Genomic DNA, 11,283 nt, shown 5'->3' with positions numbered 1-11,283 from the left:
TTTCCACAAATTTCTTTAGATGCTGAATTTGGAACTACAGTACTGTACTCAATGTTTGCCCTCCTGGATTTTGGACTTGCTTTGGTCCCCATCCTTTACAACTCCTGTTTGTAACTTTCAGAATGAAAATGTTTAACTTGTACCATTAAATGTTGGAAGTACATTGTTTTCATTTGTACTGAGGTTTGCAAGCCAAAAGTTTGCTTATATCTCAGAGGAAACTTGGATCTTCTTGGTAATGCTGAAAAAGTTAGGACTTTAGCAACTCTTAGAGATGGACTAAATAAATGCCTTTTGCATAAAGGGAGTACATGAGCCTTTAGGGGCCCAGGGTCAGAATGTTATGATTCAAATGTAATGTAATGTTGATAGACCTAATTCTGGTTCTTAAGAATTATTAAAACTGTGTTATAATGTTCAAGTTGTGAAATGATAAGAATAAGCATATGGTTTTAAATGGAAACAGGTTTAAAGAAATGTTTCTACTGCCCAGTTGACAAGGGGTAGCTTGTAATGAATGGTGATACACAGTGTCAGTTTCAGATTTAAGATGGTTGGATGTTTAACTACGGGACTCAGTTGAGGCCAGAGGCCTCAGTTTGTAAACATCATGAGCCTATGCAAAAGGAAGGCATAGAGATGGTATGAGTGCTACTTCCACCCAAGGGCAGGTCATCTGCTTACAGTAAAAGGAAAGGAGGCTTTCTCTCCCTTTTTTGCTTTTGCTGCTTTTGTTGTCTTCTACAGCCATGAACTATGGCCCTTCTGCCATGTGCCACCTGGCCTTGGAGCCAATTGATTATAGGATGAAATCTCTACAAACTTTGGGCTAAATAAATCTTCCTTCCCTTAATTTTGAGCATCAGCTATTTTGTCAATTCTCTATGAGCCAAGATCTCTGATCCATTTTTACCCTTAAGGAAAGAAGTACCTAGTAAAAAAAACACAACATAAATGATCTTGATTGTTATATTGTGCAGGCACTATGTCACTAGAGGCTGGTGACTATTACTAGAGGCTAGTAATCATGGTAATGTTATTGAAATATTAGTGGTAATAACCTTCTTATTTCATTATAGAAAGGAAAACCTATACTGAGTTAAAATATTCTAGTTGCTAAGTGGGTGCTTAATATCTATTTTGGGAAACCTACTCTTCAATGGGTCTATGAACCCCACTGAAAAAGTCAAAACATTTTGCAGGCATGTTTTCATGCAAATCTTTAAAGAAAGAAAGTTACAGTTTTCAACATTTTATCATATGGATCACTGACCAAAATACGTTAAGAGTTAGTGACTGAGGTTAACTGGCTGCAATTCCCAACTGTACAAGAGACCTTTAGTATTGAAATCACAGTAAATAGAATTTCATAAATTACAGAGACAGTTAAAGTGAGCATTGATAGTGATTATGCAGTACTTTTAAATTGTGTAATTATTTGAACTTTCTCAATTACTTCTGTCAAAAGGTAAGGGTGGCAAACATAATTACTTAGGTTTTGAATAAAGAGAATCTTATATAAGTATCACTTTCTGTAATGCCTGCCCCAGAAAAACTAACCTCTTTAGGTTTGCTATTTTAGCTATAAAATGAGAGCTATAGACATTGTATAGAGACAAATATATGACTGAGTGAGGGACTAACTTGGGGGCTTCAGTTCTGACTTGTATTCAAATTCTAATGAGTGTAATCCTGACCTTAACACATGAAATTCCACAGTAGACTCCTCCATTCATTTTTCCAAGCTTGCTTCCCCTCAGAGTCAATTTTTAAAATATTACAATACAGATAATCTCACTTTGTTCCTGACTCTATAGCAGTTGCCATAATTTAGGAGGAAATCCTACATGAGCTCCTTGTGGTTGTTCCCAGGATACTCCTCAAAAATGATCTGAAAACTAGCCGCAGTGGAAAGCCTCAGCCCTAAGCCAGGAATTACTGCATCACCATGAGAGCCTCACATCACCCAGATGTTCATCAACACACCTTCCCTTTCCCACTGAGTCCTCAGTTCCATCTCTTCTGCTTGTCATCTCTTCAGCTTTCTCTCTTGCTCCTTGGATCCTCCTTGAGTCTTTCAGACTTTCTCAGCTCCCACACACTCCAGACTCTTTCCTGCTACATCACATTGCACTCCACCTTCATGGAGACCAGAAGTCATCTCCCAGATATCTACATGGACTTCTTTTCAAGTCTTCCTCAAACGTTACCATCTCATTAAAATTCTAAGATGCATTTTCCCACACATACACCCACTCCAGATCTTCAGTGGGTGTTTTTCTCTTTAGTCCTTACCATGACCACACAGTCTATATCGTTAGTTACTTTCTATCTCTTCCTTGTAATATCCATGAGAGCACAGATTTTTTTTCTCCCATAGATTTGTTAAGTTCATGCATTAGATGAGCTAAGACTCAAGAAGTCTAACAGCCTATTGGCAGCAGGCTGTTAATGATTATATCCATGGTTAGTAGATTTTGTTAGACATCAAAGATATTTCTGCTGGCAGAGTGTAATAGTCTTTTGGAGAATGGCAGTCAAAAAATGACAGTATGGATGAGTAGCCCTCTAGTGAATTACATTGCAAAAAGTTGAAAGGTTCTGATATTTAACCTTGATAGAGAACAAACTTCATGGGAAAAAGTACTGTGTATGGTTCTTTGCAGTTTGTTGCCTCACTGAACAGCTCCACTAGCTGGGAGAGTACCTTGCAAGTGGCAGGCATCACATAATGAATAAGCATACCCTTCAACTTACAAACAACACCTTTATGGAAAAAGCATTGCTCATTATAGCTTAAAACTAGGTGGCAAGGCTAGGTGCGGTGATGCAGGCCTAGAATCTCAGTAATACATGGGAGGCAGAGACAGGAGAATTTGCGGGGAGTTCAAGGCCAGCCTAGGCTTCATAGTGATTTCAAGGACAGTCTGACCTACACAACAAGACTCAAAAAAAAAAAAGGGGGGGCAGGGAGATGGTTCAGTAGGATAAGCTCTTGACTGGGAAACACAAGGATCTGAGTTCAATCCCCGGTTCTGCAAAAAAAAAAAAATGATAATAATAAAAAAATAATAATAACACAAAAATAATAACAAAGCTACTCATTATATGAAGAGTTTTGATGAGCATTTTACCAAGATGTCAATAATATTATCACCTAGGTATTATTTTTTAATATTTAGAAATTGAAGGCTATAAATATTAAGTAATATGATCCACTATTTATTATCTTTAACATTCACTCATGACCCTTGGACATTTGCTATGCTATGTTAATTTCTTTTTATTTATACATAATGCCTCTACACCTAAATGAAAGTACTTGACTCTAAATACATCCGTAAAATTTTCCCTTGAATCATGTCATCAATACACAGTAGTATGCAGTATGTCAATATTTCATACAGATTATTGTTATTAGTATTATGAAACTGCTCTGAAACTTTCTCCAAAGACATAATAAGTAAAAATAAGGTCTAAAATCATCATGTATTAGACATCAATTTAAATAATCAGTCGCAACAGTGTAAGGAAGAAAGGAAGTTACTGGACAAGGGTGGCACAAAATGGCTGCCGTGGACTTACTGCTCCATGAAGAACTGAGGTGCAGCGATGAGCAGCGTCCCCGTTCCCATGAGAAGGCACCCCGCTCCAATTATTTTGGGCCTGTGGAGTTTGGCTCCAAAGTAGCTAACAAATGTTATAACCAAGAGATTCCCTTGGGTGGAAAGAATAAAAGATTTGTAAGTCAAACAACTTAGAATATATTCAGAGATACAACTACATGAAAGTAGAAAGCAGTCAACCATGTTTTTGGTTTGACTGAACCTCCTCACCAGCTCCCTACCACTTACCTTGCTGTGGTTTTTTCTGTGATGGCGGTTAAAATAGTGTTCTTCTTCTTTTTCTCCTTCTTTTTTTTCAGAACCAAGAATTGAACTCAGGCCCTTGTGCTTGCCAGGCAAGCACTTATTCTACTGAGCTATCTCCCCAGCCCCTGAAATAGTCTTCTTATTCATCACCTCAATCATCTCATCCTTTTATCAAAATATTTTCATTGTTCTCTCATCTATTTGTTTCATTCAACCCAGTTACTTATCCTTATAAAGTATTTTATCAGTAAATTAAATTATAAAAGCTTTCCTTGAGTTACTCTTAAATTTTCCTCAGTGATTTTTCAATCCAACTTCAGCACTTAGTTTGTTTATTTAAATTTTCTATTGTCTATTATTGTTCCAATTGCTCTTAAAATACTTAGTGTATTTTACCTCTCTAGTTTATATCCACTATAGAAAAAGCAAAAGAAATAAAACTGTACCTCCCTTTATAAGAAATCATATTATGAAAATCGTATACTTGTAAATGATAATGTATAATTTGTTTATATACTTTTTATAAAAACAGAAGTCTCAAAATAGAAATTAAAATTACTTTATGTAAATGATTTCAGGTTTACATCAATTCTAAAATGTATACCAATAACAATGATACAAACTTTTAATAAACTATGCCCTTCTATTTTCTTTTAAGAAAACAATAAAAATAAGAGATTTCTAAAGGTTGGAATTACACTTCCTAAAATGTCACTAGTGAAGTACGTGTGAATTAGTTTTTAGTCAGGAAAAGTGATGATGAACATGCTTTCAGGAAAATTTCTCATGCTTTGTTCTGGACAAGAAGTATTGAAAGGGGACTGTGGGGGAAGTGGAAACTTGGTAAAATTGCAAATACTTGGCAAATCCAGAGGGCTTCTCATTCTGGGGAACCGAGGGAAGCCAACAAATCTGCATTTCTAATAGGAGCTCAAGTGTATTGATGAGGACGGTTCCGGCGACTGGTGGCCGGCTTTCATAAACATTGTTTTGGGTCTTATGCTTTAAGGGGCTTTAACAGTTTAGCTATTTTCATTTGAGCTGCTTAATTTTGAAGCACTGCAGGGATGAAGAACGAGAAACACTTCCCCAGCAGCTGATAGGGGTAGCTGACAAGTGACCTCACTTTGAAGTCCTTGATGTTTCCAATTTTGCAACAAGAGTGCATTTCCTTCCATCTGTAAGCAATTGTCTAATTTACTGTTTGTCTCACTGCCAGCTCTAGTCAATTAGAAAGCAAGCAGTAAATTTTATAGCCTTGAGGACAGTAATAATGATGGTGAGAGAAGCAGTCTGTACAGTGGCTCTAGGCTTTCTGGCTTCAGGACAAACTAAATTCTTCCCCATGTTCATATTGTCAACAAAAAAAATGAAGTATGAGCTTTCCAACTGGATATTTGAACATATAGTAGGAGACACTTGAAATCGCATTACGCTGATAATTATGTCTATATGTTTGGTAACATGCCACAGGAAATAATTCAAAGTAAAATGAATGCTGACTTTCTGTTTATAGGCCATACTCTGTCATCCTTACCTGCCAGCCACCAACACTTCATACAGGCTGTTTCTGTGCTACATTCATGGTTATGCCAACCAAGTACAAGATGATACCACCTCACTTTTTAATTTTTTTTTAATGTATTTGGTACAAGATCTCACTTCACAGCTTGGACTTGTAGTGATTCTCCTGTTTTCATAGTGATCCTCCTGTTTTCAGCCTCCCAAGCGCTGGGATTACAGGCATACACCACCATGCTTGGACTTAGTGGCTGGTGCAGAGTGCCTAGGGCTGGGGCCAGCAAGACTCGTGGTGCTGGGGATCAAGCCCTGGTCCCTGCACTTGCCTAAGCAGGTGCTTAGTCCACTGAGCTACTTGCTGGCATATGATACCACTTCAGAGACTCTGATACCTATAGGAACATTGGCTTCTTTTACTTAATATCCTTTCTGAATTCTAAGGAAATACACTTGGAAAATAAATGGCAATTACTAATCTTTAAAAAAATTATATGACTATCAAAAAGCTTACACACACCTACCTTTCCTAGCCTCTAAAAAAGAACAGGTTGAGCATGTCTCATCAAACTTTAATGAGTTCTTCCTTTACTTCATTGGACACAAATTCAAATTTTCACATAGTAGAAAAGAAAGAAAGCTATACAAGACATCTCAAAAAATCTTTCAAAGTAAATCTGGACAAAGGCCATGTAAGGAATAGCAATTAGAACACAAGCTGAGCAATGAAATAAAGATCCTAAGCAAAATGCATTCACAAACAGAATAGTCAAGTATATGCAAATGCAAATGAAAACATCTGGCCAGTGGTGGTACATCCTTGTAGTCTCAGAACTCTGGGAGGCTGAAATTCCATACTGGGGTTTAAACCCAGCCTGGACAATCTAGCACGATCTTGTCTCAAGAAAAGGTTGGGGTATATAGCTCAATGCAAGGTACTGGGCTCAAAATTCAGTGCCATAAACAAACAAACAAACAGTGCAGCAAATCTAGGGTATTCCAGAGTTGTAAAAGTATAGCTGGAGCATAAGAAAACACAGACAGTCTCTCCACCCTTCATAACCAACACCTGCACTTTAACAAGATGGCCTGGTCGTATATACGAGCATGAAGGTTTAATTGGCACTGAACACAGAAATGTTCTTCTTGTAGAATGATGAAAGATGGATTTGGGCAGCAAAAGGCCTAAGGTAAAAATAGTACTTATTTGTGTTTTCCATTCTTTCTGCACTATTCAGCGCAGCAACAAAGATCAGCACTACAAACTAAAAAACAAAATTGTTCAGGAGTTGAGAAATATTCCTTCAATCTTCTGAAAGTTCATGGTAAAAACTGAAATTGAAATAGTGAAATTTTACTATAATATATATTTGAATTACAAAAGGCATTAAGGACCACAGAAAACACTGTTTTGTTTATTTTGACAGAAAATTAAAGCTTCTCCATTTATAAACTCAGGAAGCAGATTATACTCTTTGAAAGTATCCACAACAATGATTAAAATAACTTTATCTTTTTAGGTTGTAGAAGCAGTCCACAAACAATTGCTAAGGAAAGATTTCTGTGTTGTTTTAAGTAAACTTCCTTTCCTTTTCCTTTCCTTTTCCTTTCCTTTTCCTTCTAGGTCACTGGACAGAAAACTTCTTTCATAGATTAACCTATTAACTCATTGTAATAAATTTGTGGATGGCTACTTCAAATTCTCTAAATTTCTAAAATTGAACAGAAGACTCCAATGATCTTTTGGTCTCTTATAAAGATACTTTGTCACATTGTTATAACTGAAAATACGATTACTAAGGTATTGTTCTTCTGAAAAACAGAAATTTAACATTTAAAATTGTTAAAAGCACGTAGAAAAATATTTGAAATAAAGTATTTCTGGAAAAAATTAGGAAATCATGATAAGGAAAAGTTTTTAGTTTCTAGGGTCAGCCAAATAACTCAGCAGATTAAAGCACCTGCAGGCAAGCACAGGGGCCTGGGGTTCAATCCCCAGGCCTGCCATGCTGGCCCCACCTCCATGCTGGCACGCTAAGAGAGCAATTGAGACTGGGAGTGGTGATGCGCATCTGTAATCCCAGCACTTGGGAGGCTGTAAACAGGCAGATCAGTATGAGTTCAGTCCATATAGTGAGACCCTGAACACCCTGTAGACCCTTCAAAAAAAAAAAAAGATTTTTGTTTTTTAGTGTTGTCATTTTTAGATAAAGCTTTTATTCTGAAAACTTCTTCAGGGAGAAATTGGGTTTCCTTTAGTATATACATTAGGTGATAATGGTAGGAGATATCTCAGTCTTTCTAGAAGATTCTCAATCCCTTTGGAAACTCTGAGTTGGATGATTCATAAAATAGTGATACCAGGGCAGAATATTTATTGTCAGTTATTCTGAAAGAAAATATTGCCTTCACTGTAGCATATGGTCATGGCAAATTTTATCCAAATATTTAACAAATGAGATCCCAGGAGACAGCACAATGGAAAGCAATGTTATTTAGCTATTTCTAAGAGAACCTAGAGCTTAAAAGTAAAGTTAGGCATCCGCAGTACTTACCAATTTCAAAACTGCCATCAATTACTCCTACCAGTGAGGAGGAAATATCAAATCTTCTCTCTATCTGAGTGATGGTGCTCTTCAGGTAGCCTTCTGTCAATGCTTTGGCAAAGTAAACGAAGGATAAGCCACCTAAGAACACCTAGGAAACATGACAGGGCACACTTAGTCTGACTCCAGCCTGACACAACTTGGAAATGTACTAAGCACACAGACAAAACATAAACTCAAAGCAATGAAGAAAAAGTCTGCTATCACTGAAGATTTAATTAAGTACTATCAGAAGATTTCTTCTAACTCAACCACTCATGGAGTTTCCTGAGAATTTTATATCTGCTTAGAATGTGAAATGTATGTTGATTTTCATTCAAAATGTACATTGAGTTTTTTTTTCCTTTCTTCTTTTTCTCCAAAGAACATGCAAATGAATATAGATTTATTTATTTTTTTATCAGATATTGGTTTTATTTTCCTAAAGAGAAAAAGCACACACTTATGAAAAGGAGAATGGATAAGAACATTTGCTATGGGTTTGTTTACTTTACTGAAAAATCAGAATGACCTAAATGTCCATTAACAGAGGCCTGGTCACATAAGCAATAATATAGAATGCAAAATAAAATACGAAGCAACTTCAGAGTGGGTGAGGGAGACTCTTCTATTTCATCAAATTTGAAATGCATCATTGTTTTTAAGGTATGTTATTATTTCATGATTAAAATAAATGTTGTCAATTTTAAAAGTTTCTTTATTACCTAGAATTTTTACTTTATACAGGTGGGCTTTTAGAGCTGGGCATATTTTAATTAAACCACTCTATCCACACATGAAAAGAAAATATATGCTTAATAAACTGGTTAATATATTCCTGGAACCTGTTCACATTTACAGCCAAACTCTCCTGAATATATATTAATTCAGTCTTCAGTGCTCATTTATTGTTGTACACTATTTTCTTCAATGTCATCACAAAAGTTTGGGCATTGACTTTCTTTTTTAATTTGAGTTTATCGGCACAATTTAGATATACACAACAATCACATTCATCACAGGGAATTTTATCCACATATGATACATCTTGCTTTATTTTTAATCCCCTCCCCTTCCTCCCAACCCTCTTCCCCTCTTTATTTACAAATCTTTGTTTCTCTTTTATGCTACCTGTATCAATTTTTTAATGGTAAATAAGGACCAAAGTGTATGATTGCTATTGTGAAAAAGGAAGAAATTGTTCAAATGGAAAGGAAACAAGGCTACAAAAAAGAACAGAAATGGAGTCTAGATTTGAAAGATCAGTGTATGGTGAAACAGAGGCAGGACATATTGATAGATAAGAAAATAAATCAAATGAAAACCACAAGCCAGACACCTGACACCTTATTATAGTCTATTTATTTTACAGTGATGGTGTTTATACTATTGGGAAACATGATAACCTGAAAAACTGGAGTTATTTCTCATGTTGAGCATCATACTTGTTAAGCTCATAGTCAAATTCTTTCTCAGTAGAAAACATTGTTTGAATATCTGGCTTATGTGTTTGCTGGATGTAGTCTGCGGTATGACAACTATGTATAGCCAGGTTACCATGCACAAGAAAACAGCATGTAAGCACTTGTTCAGTGAATATTTGGTGTAATGAAAGAGGGTCTTGAGTCACACGGAACATGATTTTAAAAGTAACCCTGTCCTCTATTATATAACAATGAAAGCCACAATTTTCTTTTATCAAATAAAAATGATATGGATATTTCATGGATTACATGTTATGTTTGTACCTAGTACAATGCCTGGCCCATAGAAACTCAGTATTAGTTTCTATTATCTCTCCCTAATCTGGTTAGGAAAGGTACTGAGGTAGGAAGAGTTTGAACCATAGGATCAGACAGAGACTGCTCCCATCGCCAGGTCTGGTTTTAGTGAATTACATGCAGTTTTCATGTTTTAGAAAAGAAAAAAATAATTCTCACTTTACTTCATTTTATGGAATATCTGAATTGAAAAGCAAGGGCCCCAACACTACCTAGGTCATTACTCTACCTTTAGTTTACCACAACGTGATGGCTTTTCCTCTGAGGAGGGATACTCTGTCTTAAAGGAAGAACTTCCAATAGGCTGCACTGAATTTTTGCAGAAAAACTGGATATTTTCTTTGGATGAGGTGTTCATTATGAAAATGTTCCTTGACTCTGATCTATAAGAAATATAAAGACAAAAATTATTAATTCCAATCTATGCAACTTATTAAGTAATACCTTATTTTGCTGTAGACTCAAATTCTATAGTCAGAATTTAGTAAAGCTACCTATTGTTACCACAGTAAATTGGCCAATCTTTTCAATTAAAATTCAAAAGGATGTTTGATTAATTCTGCTCTTTGGAATGTGAAGCCTGCATTCTTTCTCAATCCCTTCACGTTAAGGTTCATTTTAGCACGAACAAATTTAAATGTTGCCTTTAGAATAAATAATGAGGCAGAATTTCGCTACTTTTGTGGCTTTGCCAGATGAAATTAGGAAACGGCAATAAAGAGAGAAAAGGAATGCAACCATTTGAATATTGATTCATTACAATTAAGGCTTCAAAGCCTTTATATCTATCTTCTTAGCATAAACACAGGAGGTTGTCACCCATCACGATCTCTAAACCACCTCCTAATTCCTCAGTACCCCAAGCAAGGATTAAATGACCACAGTAGTAAAGCTCAATTTGTGTATTATTTTAATTTGATGAAGAAAAAAGATTTGTGGCTCAGACTTAGATTTAACTCAGATGAAAGTACGTCTTTCGGTCTGCTTTAAAGTAAGAACGATGCCCTCCTTCCCACACTGGATTTCCCACACTCTCCTCACTCTTTTGTCTGGACCAGACTCTGGACAGTAGCACACACTCCCCCATCTATTTTCTCTGTTCACATCAATGTTTATACATCCTGTTCCCCCTTCCCCTTAGCATTCCATGGGGCCCAGATCCTGCTTGAGGAGCTAATCTGTGTCAAGGGCTACAAAAAACAAAATACCTTCTGGATCTGGCCAATGATTACTCAGTGATGCAATTGTGCATTAATAGAGATCTTCCATTTCTGCACGACAGCGAAGCGACACTTGGAATCATATTTCATATATTGTTGTAGAAACTGAGGTTCGTTCTGCTTATCTACAGATGATCTTAGTTCAGTGTTTGGTCTATGCTTGTTTACTAAACCTTCCTCGATTGTTTGAATTAACAGATGGTATGACAAACTTAAAAACTGATGCAATAGTAGGATAAATATTTTCTTTCAAATATGTAAGTCAGCAATCAGGAGACCTAAACAACTTCAAAGTTTAGATGGGGAG

The 11,283-nt window shown here is 36.2% G+C and overlaps 1 protein-coding gene across 3 annotated transcripts in view; it reads right to left on the bottom strand.

Annotated features, from left to right (window-relative positions):
• The window catches only part of Slco1c1 (solute carrier organic anion transporter family member 1C1), a 50,304-nt gene that overhangs the window by 35,338 nt on the left and 3,683 nt on the right, over positions 1-11,283 (bottom strand). For 2 of the 3 annotated variants that reach the window (XM_004634540.1, XM_004634541.1), the window contains exons 1-3: positions 9,986-10,114; positions 7,946-8,087; positions 3,586-3,718 (exon numbers count right to left, since the gene is read on the bottom strand). In XM_004634540.1, coding sequence (XP_004634597.1) covers positions 3,586-3,718; positions 7,946-8,087; positions 9,986-10,114 — 404 coding nt within the window. Of the gene's footprint in view, positions 1-3,585; positions 3,719-7,945; positions 8,088-9,985; positions 10,140-11,283 lie in introns of those variants that run through there. The other variant, XM_004634539.1, reaches the window with a different exon arrangement.

The sequence above is a fragment of the Octodon degus genome, unplaced genomic scaffold, assembly GCF_000260255.1.
Source record: "Octodon degus isolate 3935 unplaced genomic scaffold, OctDeg1.0 scaffold00064, whole genome shotgun sequence".
In the NCBI taxonomy this organism is placed as follows: domain Eukaryota; kingdom Metazoa; phylum Chordata; class Mammalia; order Rodentia; family Octodontidae; genus Octodon; species Octodon degus.
This window is presented reverse-complemented; position numbering and strand designations above follow the sequence as displayed.